At 45.6% G+C, this 17,993-nt stretch overlaps 1 protein-coding gene across 3 annotated transcripts; it reads left to right on the top strand.

Annotated features, from left to right (window-relative positions):
- The first annotated feature begins 41 nt into the window (after positions 1-41).
- Positions 42-17,992, top strand: EIF1AD (eukaryotic translation initiation factor 1A domain containing). 3 transcript variants are annotated; one of them, XR_002137859.3, is made up of 8 exons: positions 42-324; positions 458-582; positions 2,733-2,827; positions 2,973-3,081; positions 3,177-3,285; positions 3,457-3,501; positions 4,260-4,474; positions 14,174-17,992. XR_002137859.3 is itself a non-coding variant. In XM_019737850.3 (7 exons), exons 3-7 carry the CDS (start codon positions 2,741-2,743, stop codon positions 4,402-4,404), a joined length of 495 nt encoding a protein of 164 aa, XP_019593409.3. In that variant the 5' UTR covers positions 42-324; positions 458-582; positions 2,733-2,740; the 3' UTR covers positions 4,405-4,575. The 3 variants fall into 3 exon arrangements, 2 of the variants coding, with proteins under 2 accessions (XP_019593409.3, XP_019593411.3); XM_019737850.3 differs by lacking the exon at positions 14,174-17,992 and having other exon boundaries at positions 4,260-4,575; XM_019737852.3 differs by lacking the exon at positions 14,174-17,992 and having other exon boundaries at positions 2,654-2,827; positions 4,260-4,575.
- Position 17,993: the final 1 nt, after the last annotated feature.

Here is a 17,993-nt window from a genome sequence, read left to right as displayed (position 1 = left end):
TTCGCGACCTGGGGGTGGGAAGAGTTAAAGGAACGGACAGGGAGGGAGGAGCGTGGCCGAAGACTTCCGAGAGATGGCCGGAAGTACGGTACTCGGTAGGGTCCGACCCAGGCCGATTCGTGTCGCCCTCACCGCGGTGGGACTTGTACGAGTCCGGCAGGAGCTGGAGACTCCGGAGATCTGTATCCAAGGTGACGCTACCGTCGTGATCGCCGGCAAGTTCCTTTTCTACGAAGTGAGTCGTGGACGAGCCGCTCCCAGCGAGCGTCCATCCCGGAGAACGGAATCGTTCAAGCAACGCCTTTGGGAGAAGAAGGCCAGAAAGTAAGTGTGGGTCTGTGAGCGTCTTACCTCCGGGATAGGGAGGGAGGAGGGCAGGAAAAGGCAACCTGAGGTGACACTCGGAGTTTCCTTTAGAAACCACCAGTCTTGGTGGTGCCAATTCTTGTCTTCTCAGAACCCGTCAGAAACATAGTAGATGCCGCAGGCCACGCCCGCTTACCTCGACTTTTAATGAACTCGTTCCTGGCTTGGACCATTGCGATGATCTCCAAACTGGTCTCTTATCTGTAGTCTGTTGAGGTGAGTATCTGTGTTGTATGGCTGTGCTGTACTTGGGATATACAAGCATGTTGAGGAAGATAGTTTATCTCACACTCCTCCGTGAACGGTTGCCAGAATGATTTATTTCGTTTTTATGTATGCCAGTACTTACGACAACATGAGTTATTTTTATCTGCGGTACACTGTGCTAAGTGTTCTGCTCACATCATTGCATCGTAATGACAATGTTCTGGGTTAGCTGTTATTTTTCTTTGTGGCTTGGGAAAGTTAAACAGTAAAGAATGTCAATGTAAGAACGTCGAAACCCATAGTTACCAGAGGGTGTCCAGGTTCGTGGCATCTGGAACAAAGAATTGAACGAGATACCAAGATAAAGTGGTGAAAAAGCAATGTATTAGAAGAGATAATACTCTCCAAGGAAATAGAAGCGGATCGAGCAGAAAGCAATGGCTCAAGGGTCATTATTAAAAGGGATAGTACACTCCAAAGAGTGTGGAGCGGGCTGAGCAACAGAAGAGACTCAAAAAAGGACCCGGCTCAAAGGCCCAAAGGGTTAAGGGCCCGGGCTCAAAAAAGGGCCTGACTGGGGAGGACTTGGCGTTTTTATCCTTTTTTCCCTCTAGAATGGGCTGTTCCTTTGCGGGAGTGGGACCACTTGATTGACACCTGTGATTGACAAGAGGCTATTACTTCATCTTTTTAGACTCTGCATGTTCTTTCCCAGAATTCGGTCTGTTATAATGATATTAATGAACTCCCAGGCATATGTATGATATTATAATGATGGTATTATGAGGCCCAGGTGAGATTGTGGCCTTTACTGCACAGGAGTGAGGGGCTGGTTTAATCTAGTTGGATATTTTGTACCCATTTGGTCCTCATAGGCGTAGATAATTACAATGAAAAGGGGAAGTTTTGGGCGGAGAGGGGAGGTCTTTTGGGCAGCCGCATTCTGTTCAGGAATGCAGAGACCTGATGCCTGTCTCTAACTGCGTGCCTTGTTTTCCCCTTGAAAGACATGATCCCCGTAAAAACTCTATGGGAAGTTGAGGGACAGAAGGTGTTTTTTTCTGTATCTGCTTCCTGTTGGACGGGGGCGAAGAGCTGTCCCTATCTATTGGGGGATTCACGGAACTCTCGCCCTATCTGATCTCAGATGAGAGGAAGGGGTCTCGGGACCTGCCTGGAAGACAATGTTGGCTTCTTTGGTTGCAACTGGCAATCTTGCTGGGGTATCCTCTGTATCCCCAAGGCCCCTAAAGGAGGAAAAATAGATTTTAATTAATAAATCCGTTAGCTCTATGGAGCCGGTGGCCATTAAACCATTTAGGTGGCATCAGTTGTCCAGGAGCTGGGCCCAGAATGGGTTGAAAAGAACCTTAGGCTTCACTGATTACAATTAACAAGTATACTGGGGGGTCTGGAATGGCTTGGAGGATGTTGGGAAGTCACAGGCTTTTAAGAGACATTCTCTGATTCAGGCTAGAAGCAATCTTTAGTCTAAGATTCAGAAACTAAAGAGTAATCAAAGCCCGGGGCTAGGGAGCTAAGAAACTAGGGAAAAGGAGACTTAAAATTTCTATAGTGAGGGGCTCTCCCATATCACCATGGAGAATTTTTATGAGTTTGAGCCAAACCGATGACCTATGCTAGGGAGCAAGATCTAAAATGCTCTGGAGAATAACAGTTTTGCAGTTTGTTTTATGCATTAGAAAGTAAGGAGAAGGGGTCTAAGGAAGATGACTTGAGGATGGGAGAAAGCAGGGCAGGGATTGGGATGCAGAGTAGTTAATAAGATTATGTGCTATCTTTGAGGGTGGCCTTAAAGGGGTATTACTTGGCTGGCTTAAAAACCTTTCACTAAAGAAGTTATATGCCTGGGGTGTGACCACCCACCATGACCTGCTCATTTCTGAATTTATGATCAGGTCACTCTGTAAGGTCACTTTCCATGGAACCCCTTTTTTTGGTCCACAGGAAATAATCAAGGTAGGATTTCAATTCAAGCAATTAGATGTTAGAGCCCATGTGCTTAACCAGGAGACTGTGTCACTCCTCAGTAAAAAGTCCCTCCCCATCTTGAAAACAGTCCTGGGTTCTGAACCTGCCATCCAAGAAACTCAGGAGCAGGAGTTGACAGCCTCTGTGTCCCTCACCCCCCGGAACAGGACCCAACATGTCTCGGGCCACCAAGAGGAAGCATGTGGTGAAGGAGGTGCAGGGGGAGCACATGGTACCCTCCGAGCGGCAGCAGATTGTGAGGGTGAGTAGCATTGGGTACAAGCTACTCCGTACCCTACCCCTCCACTCCTGTTGGGCCCCTGGGGTGGGGGAAGAGTGCAGTGGGGCTCAGTGGGTCTTTGAGCTAGCTGATGAGGCCGACTGGTTCTTGGTCTCTCCTGGACCAGGTACTCAGGACCCCAGGGAACAATCTACATGAGGTGGAGACAGCCCAGGGGCAGTGCTTCCTGGTGAGCATGCCCTCCAAATACCGCAAGAACATCTGGATCAAGAGAGGTGAGAGAGCCCTCTAAGACACAGAACCATTTCCAGTGGCCTTGGCTTCCCCCAGTGCAAGCTGAACTGACTCTACCTTTTCTCTCTACCTACAGGGGACTTTCTCATTGTTGACCCTATTGAAGAGGGAGAAAAGGTGAAGGCTGAGATTTCCTTCGTGCTCAGAAAACATCACGTGAGCTCTCTGCAGAAGGAGGGTCGCTGGTAGGTGGTTCCCTGGGTCATTGGCTGCCTGATTTCTGGGGGATTGGCTTCCTAGCTGTGAAATTGAGGGAGGGAAGATCGATCATGGCAGCCCAGGCAGGGACAGCTGGAAATGGCTTTCATGCTGGGAGATTTCTGATCTTTCTAACCCTGGCTCTTCTCTTGGCACAGGCCCGCGGCCTTCTCTGAAGTGGCAGAGAAACACAACAGGAACAGGTAAGGATCAAACCATAGGATAGGGAAGACAGAAAATAGGGTTTTAGGCTTTGGTGCTTTGAGTGGAAAACAACCTTCCTTTCTCCTACGTAGGGTCCCTGGTGAGAGCTCCTAAGTATGTGGTTATGTATATGGCTTCAAAGTCAGATGCCCTGCGTTAAAATCCTGGCTTTGTCACTTACAACTGAGTGACTTAAGTAGGTTACTTAATCTCTTAAGCCTGGATTTCCTCACCTATAAAGAATAATGAGAATTAAAGGAGTTAATGCTTACAAAATTGTTTAGTATGGTGCCTGGTAAGCAACGTGGGTCCATTGTGTGTTAGTTGCTGGTACCATATTTCCCCGAAAATAAGACCTAGCCAGACAATCAGCTCTAATGTGTCTTTTGGAGCAAAAATTAATATAAGACCCGTCTTATCTAAAACCTGGTTTTATAGTAAAGTAAGACCAGGTCTTATTAATTTTTGCTCCAAAAGATGCATTGGAGCTGATTGTCCGGCGAGGTCTTATTTTTGGGGAAACACGGTAGTAGAATTGTTATTATTAAAAACAAGGGCTCTGGTAAACTTTTGAGGTGGGGGTAGTCTCTAGCCTGTTTTGCTTGGCTGCGTTTTCCTGCTGCCTGCTGGTTCTCTCCCTGTCTGACTTGCTGAGTTCTGACTCTTGGCCATATGGTCCTCCTTTTTGTGGGGCTCCTTGTTGCAGATCTGGTTTTCCCAGAAGGCATTGGGCTAACTGTCCTTTTCCCCCATGAAGCTGGCATCAGCCAGAACTCGCAACTGAGCCCGACGCGTCGGAAGAAAAGTCCAGCTCTGAAGATGATTCTGACCTCTTTGTTAACACCAACCGCAGACAGTATCTGGAGAGTGAGGAGGAGAGCGAGGAGGAGCAGGCAGCCTGAGACCCCGGACCCACCACTCCTCTTGCTCAGAGACTAGTCCGCGGCTCCACCGAGCTGGGACAGTCCCAGGGTACGCTGCACATCTTCCCCCTGGGGGGGACAAGGCAGGACCCCTCTCTGAACTGACCTTCTGACCTAGGAGAATTAAACCCCTGGTGGGTGGTGATTGGTGCTGGTGTCCGAGTGGCTCTTTGGAGGGAGGAGGGACCTGTGGTAAAGTTAAAAACTGACTGCTCTTTGGGGGAGTCCTCATGGGCAGATGGGCTGGATGGGCAAGAAATGGGGAGTGGCTGGGGTCTTTGCTACATGTTCTCTCTCTCTCTGTCTCTCTCTTGGCACTTAGTGAGTGCCAGGCCCTATGCTGTGCCTCCTTGCATGCATTTACTACCCGGGCACAGTCCCACTTCATGGCTGCTTCAGTCAGTGCTGACGCAGCCATCCAGGATCAGCGCTGTAGGACCGAGTGCCATAGGACCTGCCTCTCAGAAACACTCAGGGTGAATTTCAGGAAGCCTTGGAAGCTACTTTTCCGGCCTTTTAGTCACAGGAATGCCCACCTCCATGCTGCTGTGTACATCCCCTGGCTGGTGGCTTCCGTGTGGCCTCTCAGACCATCACCCCTCAGCCCTGTTATGACGCCCATCATCCCACTTCTCTTTGGAAGTGTTTACCTCGGGCTGTACACTCTGCCTCTTCCTCGCTGCCATCGACCTTGTAGTCAGTGCTCAGACATGGATGAGTTTCGCTTACCTCCTGGCTTAGAGTCTTCTACCCCCGAGTCTGTCATTATTTTCTGCCTCCCATGGATGGGCCTGTTCCACACTGTGGCCCTTTAGTTCCTTGATGTCCCCATCACTAACATGCCTGTCTTCGCGTCCAGGCCTGCGGCCTCCATCCCTCCTCCTTGGACCCCTGGCATCCATAGAAATGGCAGCACCTGCCGTGGGCTGCTGTGTGCTGACCTGGGCTACCGTGAGCGGCCGGTGGCCACACTGGCTGGCAGCCGGCATGTGGCCGGCAGTCGGTGTGCGCGGCCGGCAGCCACTTTGAGTGGCTGGCAGCCGGCCAGAGCTGCCGTGAGCTGCTGTGAGCGGCCGACCAACGACCGGTGACCGACAGCCTCAGCCAGGGGGAGTGTGAGGCTCATAACACCAGCATGGGCCAGGGAGCTGTGTCCTACACAACTAGACTGAGAAACAACGGCTTAAAAAAAAACCGGGATGGGGTCATAGGGGTGGGGGCAAAAACAACAGAAAAAGAAATTGCAGCACCTTTTGAATTCAGCTACCTGTACAATCACCGCCTCTGGCCTTCCTACTTAACTTGCTCAACTACCCCCTCTGCAAAAATTCTTTATCTTCATCCTCCCGCACTGCCGCAGTCTCATCATGACCCTCCCATCTTCACTTCCGTCCTTGTACAGCGTGGATTCCATGGTCCACACCCTCCACTCCCTGGTCTGCCTCCATTGTCTTTATCTACTAAAACCTAATCCCGGCCCACACAGCCGCCCACCCAACCGTTCACCTCTGTGCCTGCGCCCAAGTAGCTACGAGAGCAGACCGCCAACCTGTCTCTGGGCTGTATTGCACAACTTCTATGTGGTCCACCAATTCCCCCTTCCCCTGTTAGTTACCACAGCTCTTGCTTCATGAAGAAATAGCCATTGGGGGGACTCTCACCTCCCCATTACCAACCCTGCAAATGTGCTCTTGGGTTTTCCTATTTTTCATCTTTTCCTCATTTATCTACTCATTCACTTTGTTTGCTTAGTATTGCTTTAAGTATATGTGTGTGTGTGTAGACGTATGTTTAAAAATCCATGTGTGTAGACGTATGTTTAAAAATCCATGTGTGTAGACGTATGTTTAAAAGTCCATTTTTGTATATACACAAAAAATTGACTTCAGGCAAGGTAGAGTTATATGTGTGTGTATATCTATTTTTAACTTGTCTGAAGTTTATTTTTTATGGGAGACAGCTAACTTTTTTCCTAAAGGGATGGCCACTTGTCCCTATTTCATTTATTGAATGGGTCATTCTTTCCTCACTGATTTTAAAATACCTCCTTAAAATAAACTGTATTCCTGCGTATAAATGGATCTCTTTCTGTCCTGCTGATGTGAGTGCATGTACCACGTTTCATAGCGTGATTGGCACAGCTCCCTCACCCCTGCCCCACTGTTCCTTGAAAATTTCATATTTTCATATATAAGAACTTCACAATAGATTTGTCAATTTTCACTTAAAAGTCTTGTTGAGTTGTCACTGGCATGGATTTAAATCTCAGTTTAATTTGGAGAGAAGTGCTGTCTTAATAGTTTTGAATCTTCCTATCCAGAAATGAGGTGTATACGTTCTTAAGGAATTTCAATTATTTGTCGTTATGAATGGGTCTTTTGAAATTACATTTCTGACCATCACTGGCATATAGGAAATCTCTGTGTGCTCACCTAATCGATCTAATTGAATTCTCTAGTTGAGTTGATTCTCTTGGTTTTCTGGCTAAAGAGTCAAGTCATGTAGAGGCAGATTTATCTGATCCTTTATGCTCATTTCTTCTTGTGAATTAGAGAGACCAGGATCTCCAGTATAATGTTGAACGGCACCCTTATTCGTTCCTCTTAGCGGGAATGCTCATGTTTCATCAAGAAATACAGTTCTTGCTTTAGGTTTCTGGTAGTGACCTTATTAGGCTGGAGGTGTTTCCGTCTATTCTGACTGGGGGTTTTTTTCCTTTTATTCAACATGATGAATTTTGACATCTGCTGATTTTGTTTTATTGTACTGATTTTCATTAATAGGTTTCCTAATGTGGACCATTCTAACATTCTGATGTAAACCCTGCTTAATTTTATAATATTTATTTAGGGTTTTATATCTTTCCCTGGGCCAATTTCACTTTTTGTTTTAACGATCTCCCTTGTCCCATTTTGATAACAGAATTATGCTACCATGTAGAATGGGTTTAGAAACATGTCATATTTTTCTCCGGGCTTGAATAATTTATAGAAAAGGAATTGTTTCTTCAAAGTTTCTTAGAACTTGTTTATAAAAACATCTGTGCTTGATGCCTTTTTTAGGGGTAGATTCTTCATCTTTAAATTTCTTCTCTGGCATTTTATCTGCTCAAGTTTTCTATCCTTGAGTCAATTTTGGTAACTTTTTCTTTAGAATCATATATTCCATGTATATTTAAGCCTTTGGGGCAAAAAGTGGGGCGTAGTAATTAATTTGTATTACTTGTGACTTTGTTACTTACAAGTGACAAAATAATTTGAATTGCAGAAGCAAACAGCTCATTGGCCAGCGTTAGGCAGGGCTGACCCTGGGCCCAGGACTCTGTCCTCGTTTGTTTCTCAGACCATCTCTGCTCCTCTTGGTTGATCAATCCCTTTCTTCTTACAAGTGTTTTCTGCAGGAAGCTCCATCTTACACTCGGTCCTTACAGACAGTTCCTTTGTCAGGATCCATGTATTTCAAGGAAGACCAGTTGGTCTTGCTCAGGTCACTTGTCCTCTACTGAGCAGCCACGGTGGCCAGGGCAGAGTTGGTGGAGGTGGTTCGGGGGAGGCAAGATGAGCCACACCTGATCCACATGACGTGTTTCCCATGGAATAGAAGCTCTTATACCAGAAAAAAGGGCAAGGAATGAGGATATCAAACCAACAAACATCTGTGTTCTGTGTATTTTATTTTCTTTGACTAGCTTTGCAAAATGTTTGTTTACTTTATTGGCCCTTCTGTTTCGTTGGATTTAATTTCTCGTTTCTACCTTCTGAGTTGTATGTTTCATTAATTTGATTCTTGCTTTTGAATATATTTAAGGGCTGTAAGTCGACTCCTTTGACTGTTTCCCACTTGGTGTGGTTTATTTTTGGCGTCGTGTCTGTAAGCGTGGCTGTATGTTTTTCTCCAGCTCTCAGTGATTCTGTGACTTACCTAATAGCCTCTTTTTTTCCCTAAAACCTTTTCATCTCCACTTCTCCATCTTTTGTCAGCCATTTAGCTCCTATGGGTTGCAACTCGGGACCCTGATGGAGGCAGAGTCCTCGAATTTTGCATGCTACTCCCTTTGTCATTCTCTGAAGCTGAATTCCACCTCTGTTTCCCAGATTAGTGGTGGAAGCCAACCATGTGTGAATAGATCTTCCAGAATGAGCTGAGTATTCAAAGAGCCCCCTTTCCCCCAGTGCCGTGGCCCCGCCTGTGATCGGGTGCCTGATCGCACTGACCCATACTGCAATTAGGTTTGAGAGGTCTAGCACTTCAGACAGCACTTCTGTCACTTTAGGACCAACCTTTACAGCCAGGTCATTTCTACCAGGGCTTCCCCAGCTCACTTTTCTCCCTTGTCATCCAGCCACTCTGTGTATATATGTGCCAAGGAGCACACATGGCAGTCAGCTAGCCACGTGGTTTTTCTCCTTTAATATGTAGGTGTGGTGAGATATCTTGGCACAGTTCCTAATGTTAAAGCATCCTTGCATTCTTGGAATGAAAGTCATGGTGGATTTTTCAATATATTGCCAAGATTTGGTTTTCTGATACTGGGGGCAGGGGGGATTTGAGCATCCAGTTTCATTAAATGAGATGATTTAAGCTTTTCCTTCCCTGTACTGCCCTTGTCTGGTTTTTATATCAAGGTTATGCCAGCCTCCTAAAATGAGTTGGTCAGCATTCTGCAGGGGCAGAGTCCCAGAGAGCAGTTTCCAGGCTTTTGGCCTCACATGGAAAGGTGCTGGCTCAGTTATTAGATGGCCATCAGCTGTAATCAGATCGCCATCCGCTGTGGCTGAGTGGCCATCAGCTGTTACCGGTTAGCCATTAGCCACTAATACAACTGCCGTGGCTTGGCTAGCAGGCACGGATTTCAGCTAGCAAATGGGTGGGTGGGTTGGCAGAGAAGCGGACTACGGATTGCAGCTAGCAAGTGAGGTTAGCAAGTGTGGATGGCAGATTGCGGATCGTGTGGATCTAACTTCCTGTGTCTCACCGTGCCGCCAGCGAGACTGGGGTGCAGGAAGACCCCCTGTTGGGGTACTGGCGGATGTTTGCTTCTGTGTCTCAACCAGCCACCATCGAGACTATAGTGGTATGACTCCCCTATCTATGCCTCCATGGGTGTTTCTTTTTGGCCTCACCATATCCTGCGTTCTTGTGCGGGGAGCGGGATCAGGCCCCGCATTACTCATTCTCTATCTTTTATTTTTATTACAAGTGTATGTATAAGATTGGAATTTTGCATTTCTAAACCTCTTGGTAAAACTTACTGTAAAACCACCTGTGCCTGGCATTTTTGGGGTGGTGGGTAGATTTTAAATTAGATTTTTATTGATAATACATTGCTCAGGTTTCTGTTTTTTGAATCAATTACTTTCAAGGACAAATGTTTTCATATTGTCTCATTATCTCTTTGGTTTCTAATTTAGTGGCACAGAATTGTAGAATTGCCTTATGTTTGTAGTCTTGACTGTATCCAAAGTTATATCCCCTTATTTACATCTCATATTATTTATTTGTGCATTCTCTTTTTCATCCTGGCAACCTTGGCAGAAGTTTATTTACTAATGTCTCTTCCAAACATAGCAGCTTTTTGTTGTCATTGCTCTTCATTGTTAGCTTTCTTCAGTTTCATTAATTCCCGCTCTTGCCTTTTGGATTTATCCTGTGGTTCTTTTTCCAATCCTTTTGGCTGGGGGCTTAACTCATTAATTTTCATCTTTACCTCCTCCCCCACCCCATACTACTTAGAGAATTTTCAAACCTAAAGGAAAGGTGAAAGAGTTGTAAAATGAATACTTGGAATGCCCTTCATCGGGGTCACCAATTTATAACATTTTGCCGTATTCTGTTTCTCTGTACACATAACACACATTGTTTTTACATGTAATTGTTCCATCTCTTTAGCCTCTTTATTTAGAACAGAATCCTTAGTATTTCTCCGTTCTTTATAAAATGGACTCTTCTGGCCAAGTTCAGGCCAGTTATCTTATAAAACTGTCCTGCACTTGGGTTTGTGTGATTGTTTTTGTGTGCTCATATTTGGGTTAAACAGTTTCAGCAAAAATAGCGTAGAACTGCCGTTTGCTGATCGCATATCTCAGGGTACCTGGTACAGGATAGCCGCTATTGGTGATGCTAATTTTGATCACCTGGTTAGAAGGGTGGTTTCTAGATCATTTCCCTATAAAGAAAGGTACTATTTTCCCTTGGTGAGTAGGTAATCTTTGAGTAGGCTAAAATTTCTCTGTGTTTATATCTAGTTTTTTAAAAATTGTGTTAAAGTACACATAAAATTTACTGTCTTAACCATTTTTAAACGTACAGTTCAGTAGTGTTAAGTACTTCTACCTGTGCAACTAATCTCCAGAACATCTTTTTTATCCATTAACAACTCACCATTTGCCCCTCCCCCAGGCCCTGACAACCACCATTCTGCTTTCTGTTTCTATGAATTTCACTAGATGGCCTCAGAGAAGTGGGACCGTACAATATTTGTCCTTTTGTGTCTGGCTTCTTTCACTTAGCATGAAGTCCTCAGGATTCATCCATATTGTAGCAGGTGTCAGAATCTCCTTCCGTTATCAGGCTGAATAATATTCCACTGTGTGGATATGGATATGCCACATTTGGTTTATCCATTCCCATCAGTGGACACTTGGATTCCTTTTATCTTTAACCCTTGTGAATCATGCTGCTATGAACATACACGGTGTACAAATGCCTCTGAGAGACCTTGCTTTCAATTCTTTGGCCTATATACCGAGAAGTAGATTTGCTGCACCATATGGTAATTCTGTGTTTAATTTTTTTAAGGAGGCACTGCTGTACTGTTTTTCATAGTGGCTGCACCATTTTACATTCCCACCAGCACTGCAGGAGGGTTCCAGTTTCTCCACATTTTCAGCAACACATCATTTTCTGTTTGTTTTTTCTTTAAATAGTAGCCATCCTGAAAGGTATGAAGTAACTAGTATTTTAATTATAGTTTAGAGTGTTTTCTAATTCCCATTATGATTCCTTTTTTGGTTCATAAATAATTGTATTTAAATACCTAGTTGGTCATTTTTGATAGTATATGCACCTTCAAACCCACCACCACAAAAGCTAGACCTTTGACAATAACCCAAGCAGTTATATGCCTCCAACACCCCCCATCCCATTCTCCGTTCTGCCACCCAAGGTAACCATCTTCTTGAATTTCATATGCCCTTGTTTTCTTTTTATATATTTTTCTTCTATCTACACGTATTTTTTAAAGAGTTATTTTTAACTTTATGAAAAGGTTAATGTGCTGAATGTCATAGTTGGGAGCCGACCTTTCGTTGAATAGTACACTTTTTTTTTTTTAAGATTTTATTGGGGAAGGGGAACAGGACTTTATTGGGGAACAGTGTGTACTTCCGGGACTTTTCCAAGTCAAGTTGTCCTTTCAGTCTTAGTTGTGGAGGGCGCAGCTCAGCTCCAGGTCCAATTGCCGTTGTTAGTTGCAAGGGGATGCAGCCCACCATTCCTTGAGGGAGTGGAACTGGCAACCTTGTGGTTGAGAGGATGTGCTCCAACCAACTGAGCCACCCGTCCACCCTGAATAGTATATTTCTATGATTCTCCTTATTGCTGTGTGTTGCTGTGGTTCATTTGTTTTGACTGTCGACATTATTTCCTTATGGGACTGGATCACAACTTATCCATTCACTCCTCTGTTGTTGGCCTTGGGGTTCTTCCCATATTTTTGCTATTGTAAACATTCTTGTACATATGTTTTTGTACATGTGGGAGAGTTTCTGTTGGGACAGTTCCTAGGCGTGGAATTCCTCTTTCACAACTTCAGGCAATGCTGCAGAATGTTTTCCAAAGTGGCAACACGTTCCCATTCACCAGCCATGGATCTAAGGTGGATATAATGATTTCTTCCTGTGGTCTCAGTTTTTGCTTAATACTTTGTTAAGTACTGTTAAGTACAACATGTTTAAAATGGCCGTCTCGTTTTGTGACTTAGACCGTTTATTATGGACTCTTTCCATCCCTACAGATGCTTTTATCTTAGTTTATTTCATTGATGTTAATGTAGCTAGCCGGGATTTCTTCTCGTTACTATTTTTTCCTGATAAGTCATCTTCCATCCTTTTACCTTCAATCTATATATGTCCACATGCTTTAGGTGTGTCTTAAAAATTGAATCACTATTTGTCTTATAACTGATATTTAACCCAACTACAATTGTAATAATTGGTATATGGGACCCATCTGTCATATTTGAATGACAGTTTAGATGGATATAAAGTTCTAGATTCTAAATTCTTTTCCTTCAATGTTTTGAAAATACTTCATTTTCTTCTTGCATCCATTACTATTGAAAAATCTGATGTCAGCCTGATTCTTGTTCTTTTGTATGTGATGCGCTTTTTCCCTCTGTAAGCTTTATCTCTGATATTCTCAAAATTCTATATATGATGTATGTAGGTGTGAGTAATTCCTTTTGGCATTCTGGGCTTTTTGATCCATGGTGCTTCATGTTTGTATTCCAGGAAATTTTGTCTCCATGATTTCTTCCAGTATGTTCTCCCTCCATGTTTGTATTTCTAGAATTCCTAATAGTCAGGTGTTAACACCTGTACCTCTATCTTCCATATTGCTTAGCTTTTCTTTTACATTTTTTATTTCTTCAGTCCTTTCTCTTAGATTTTCTCAACTTGGTCTTCTAATTCACTGTCACGTTCTTAAAGTACACTCCTTCTGTTTTATATCCTGCCTGATGTGTTCTTTCGGTTCAAGTTGAGTTCTGTGGCAGGTTTAAACTATAGGTGGCCATGCTGGAAATCTTAATGGAGAGCTTTGGGGTCCAGTGTTTAACATACTTCAGCGATAGCTCAAGGGGCCAGACAGCCGGGGTATTTGGCAGGGTTGCAGGTGCTGGCCTTTGAAGTCTTGCCAGCCCACAAATCTGTTATGTGCTGAGGGGATCTGTGTGGGAGCGTGCACTTCTCAGCAGCAGGGAGAAGTCCATAAATGCAAAGCCTTGGGGGCCAGTGAGTACTGGTGGAATGTAATTTCCGAAGCTGAGACTAAGTCCACAGCATCTGAAGGAGACGGGCTCAGTGGCAGGGCTTGGCTTACAGCTTCCTGAGAGTGCAAAACTTCCTGTTTCAGGGGCCCGCTCAGACTTGCCACTTGTCTGGCAGCCCAGTACAAAGGCTTTAGTAAACTTCTTAAATGTGGAGTACGCTGCCTGGTGTACAAAGAAGCCAGATTGGTGTGGGGCTTCTCTCTCTAGTTGGAGACGTAAGGCCAGTAATTGATCCTTAGCAGTTGCCCGGGTAGCCCCCAAAGAAGTGCTTGGGTTGCAGCACCCTGGATTTTGTCTTCATTCAAGGCCCAGCCATCTCTGCTTCCCTGTATCTGAGAGGCATGCAAGGCAGTGCAGACCATTTCCCCAGTAGGAACCAGTCAGTATCACTAGTGTAATGGAGTCAGGACACCCACAGTGGCTTATGTACCCGAGCCAAAGTCCCGATGGAAGGCATGGAGGCACCAGGCATGCTTGCCTGGTGACAGGAGTAAAGCATTAGCAATGTCCAAGCCTGTCCACTAGGTGCCAGTAGCGGCAGCAGTTAGAGTCTGAGGCCAGCATGCCCACTTCGGGTGACCCTTGCTAGTTCACACTGAGGTGCTGAGAACCGGGTTGTTAAGCATGGAGACTTTGCTGGGTGTCCCTGTGTTTATTAATTCTGGTATAAGACGTGCACGCTCTTCCTCCTCGTGGTAGGACTACGGTTCCAACCTTGGCCGATATGAAGAGGTATGATCATTGCCAGCTCCGTGTTCAATCAACGTTTATAGAAGTTACCAGCAGGGGTCACTGTAAGCACATCCAGCAAGTCGGCAGTGGGCTGCAGCGCCCCAAACCGTCCATCCCAGTCATACAATCTGGGGAAAACAGCAGGCTGGGTCTAACGGAGGGGTCCAACAGCAACTGTGACTGGTCCACTGCTGGTAACAGGAGTTCCCGGGAGAGTTCACTTGCAAGGCGTCACTCCCTCCCCTCAGCACATACGCTAGTCCGTTTTCAAGTACCCACATCATTGGGGGTGGGGGCGGGGGCTCATCCGGCAGCGTCTTTGGCTATGCATGCTCCCCCCCACCCCGGAAACCCTGCTTCAGAAAATGACATAGGACTCAGGAGTAGGGTTTTCGGGTGGGAATTCCCGCCTGTTCTCAGAAATTTTTTTCGCTTTCCTGTTCCCCAATCCAGAGTTACAAACTTTTCTGTTCTCCACAATGAATCATTTCCCCAGTGACAGCTGATACTACCAACCACCTGGGTTCAAAGAATAGATTTTCCCGATTTCCCGACCAACCTTTATCGGGATTCGGGAATGGGGAAAACATTTCGAGAGAATGGGTGAGAATTCCCGCCCGGAAACCCTACTCAGGAAGCCATGGAACCTTGTAGGGTGGGCTGGCATCTCGGAATCTCCCGACTCTAAAGGGGTTTTCTCCCCAGGGACCTCCTCACCCCACCATTTCAATTGTTCCCCTTCTAAAAACTGCTGAAGCTTTCAGACTCATGTCTTCCTCTCTTCCCCTCATTTGCCTCATCTCTGAAGCCTCCAAGTGCCTTCCTCCTTCACATGGGTTCCCGTCACCTTTTGTCTCCCGTAATTAAATATTTTTGCAATCATGGTCTGATCAATCCTGTTTATCATCTGTGGCCACGCCTCGTTTTGCGAGAGGCAACTTGACTGGGCTCCAAGAGATGCCCAGATATCTGGTAAAACATTATTTCTGGGTGTGTCTGAGCATTTCAGGAAGAGAGTAGCTGTGGATCACTAGACTGAGTAAAGATGGTGAGCAGCATCCAACTCATTGCCGGCCTGAATAGGAAAGGTTGGAGGAAGGATTTGGTCTGAGCCAGGACATCAGTCTTCTGTCCTCGGACATCACCCCTTAGGCCCTTCTTGCTTTTTCAGTCTCTACCTCCAGAAACAATAGGCTGACTTTCAATAGCAGAGGTTCATTTTGCCTGTTTTTGTAGAAGTGGAAGCGGTGTGTACAATTTTATGACTGGTCTTTACCTCTATCATGTCTGCGACTCATCCATATTCATATTTATTCCATTATATGAATATCCACCATTTATCCATTCTACTGTGGGTGGACACGTGGTTTGTCTCCAGTTTGGGACGGTTATACATAGTGCTGTTCTAAACATTCTTGTCCGTCGGGCTGAACATACATACATTTTTCTGTTGCTAAGCCAACTTATTTTTGCTCTCTTAAAACACAAGTGTTATAATGGAAATTTCAAACATACTCAAAGTGGATAGAATGGAATAAACACCCTTGTACTATTACCAGCTTCAGTAACTATCAACATTTTGCTAGTCCTGCCTCAGATATCCCCACTCCCCGTATTTTTTTTACTTTTTAATGTGGAGTAAGTTAAAATCCCAGCTCTCATAGCATCATTCTATCTGTATTTAGTATAATATACATATATGTAATATGTGTAATACATACATGTGTGTATCTCTAACCATTGGTTTTTCTTAACCACCATGCCAGTATCATACCCAACAAAACTTAATTCCTTGGTATCATCTAATACCCAGTCTGTTCAAATTTCCTTGATTATCTCAAAAATGTTTTTAAGCACTTGAATCAGAATCCAAACAAGGTCTACACTCGTGTTCCTCTGGATGTCTTTTGTGTCTTTAATCTATCACACTCCTTTTCTCATGCCTGTTTTGATAAAACCAGTTCATTTGCCTGTAGATTTTCCCATGTCCGATTTGGCTAATTGCATCCCAGTGGTGACCTCCTAGGATTCTTCTGTCCCCCATTTCCTGGTAGGTACACCACGAGGCTATTTGGGAACTACTTCCCAGGATTTCTGATCACATCGGGAGGCGTGTTCTGTTGTTAACGAGGCGAAAATTGATACGTGGGTTCAAAAGTTGTTGGCAAGTTGCATTTTTTGTCAAGTTTCCTACCCATTCTCACTGGATGGTTTGGCAGTCGTTCACTGGCACTGCCTACATCCTTCATTCATTAGGCATTGTGAGACGGTGATTTTCTAATTCTAGTATTAGCTCCACATTCTGAGCTGGAATTTTTCTATAAGGAAAAACTTTCCATTATCATTTTTTGGTTTCTCTGAAATACAATCAGTACAGGAGAGGCAGGAAAATTCTTGGCTTTTTTCCTTCCTCTTTTTAAACTAATCTCAGTATAAACGTTTGGTGCTTGTATTAGTCAGTCGTCAGGGGGACTGGAACTCTGTTACTTTAAGTGAGAATTTTATCGAAAGAATTTTTAACAAGCTCTTTGAGAACTGAAAAGGCAAAAGTGAACACTGAGATATCACTGAGCAACTGGTGGAAGCAGCTACTACCCCACCTGGAATGCCAGAAAGTAGGGTTCAGCGAGGCTAGGGAATGTGTCAGGATGGTGAGTTGGGGAGACCTGCCCAGGGACCAGGTGGGCAGGGCAGCCTGAGAAGTGCTAGCACGCGTCAGGGCAGGGAAGGGCAAGCACCGGGCCTGGGGGCCAACAGCCCCACACCACCCCAACCAGGGAGGTTTCCTGGAGGCGGCCCATTTCTGGAGTCCCCTCCAAATCCCTGGGTCACCCCTTCCTGCCTACCCAGTCACTAGGGTCAGAGTCTGGAGGCACCCTGGGCCAAACCTGGTCTGCTGTTGCTCTGGACAAGGCTTTGGTCATTTGGGGGAAAGGGTAAGGCATGAGCTCTGACACGAGGTTGGCCAGGGCCGGTGCCAGGGACACTGGACTGCCTGTCGACACCGGATGGGCTTCACAGGCTTTTGGGAGAAATGGATTGAGATCCCCCAAATCTTACACCCAGTCTAGATATGCCACGGGCACCTCCCTGAGGGATCTGAGAAAGCAGTCAAAGTGAAAATTAAATCAGTTCTCAAAACGGGGAGACAACAGGTTCAAGAAAGTGTGCTGAGAGGGTTTGCCGTGCAATAAGTCATCAAAAGCAGTTGGTTAAGGCAACTGTATTTTGTCCTTTGTTTACATTTTTCCCACCCCAAGATTATTCGTAGAAGTTCAGTTTTTTCTTATTTTTCGGTTTCATTAAAAAAAAAAATCTGAGCCGTCTGGAATGCACCTGGGTGCTGGTGGGGGCAGAATGCCGGGTCTGTCCTCACCCATGGAGGAGGCCACCTGTCACCTTCCTCACTCAGCGCTCACTCGAGGACTCTCACCGTCCCTGTTGTGACTGTACCTGGGACAATTCTCCCGGAGGTGCTCTAAGCAGCTCCTGCCCTGAGGATGCTCTCTCTTCTCCACAGACAAGGGAGCGAGGAGCATGAGGGGCACCTCCGCCCTGCACACAGCCCAGTCCCTGCCCCGCCAGGCTGGTCAGTCCTGGGCTCGGAAGGGCAGTGACTTGTGTAGCACTGGAGGCTGGGAGACTAGGTGACCATGTCTAAAACCTTCTACTTCTTACCTGGAATCCAGCCTTGCAGAGGATAAGGTGTGACCTTCCACCATCAGCCAGGACCTGTGTCACCATGCTAGGGGTCGTGGGGGGCAGGGGGTTGAGAAAAGAAACCAAC

Source organism: Rhinolophus sinicus, chromosome 14, assembly GCF_057876585.1.
Source record: "Rhinolophus sinicus isolate RSI-liver-muscle chromosome 14, RSI-T2T, whole genome shotgun sequence".
Classification (NCBI taxonomy): Eukaryota; Metazoa; Chordata; class Mammalia; order Chiroptera; family Rhinolophidae; genus Rhinolophus; species Rhinolophus sinicus.
Note: the sequence above shows the minus strand (reverse complement) of the source record. Positions and strands in the feature narration are given on the sequence as shown.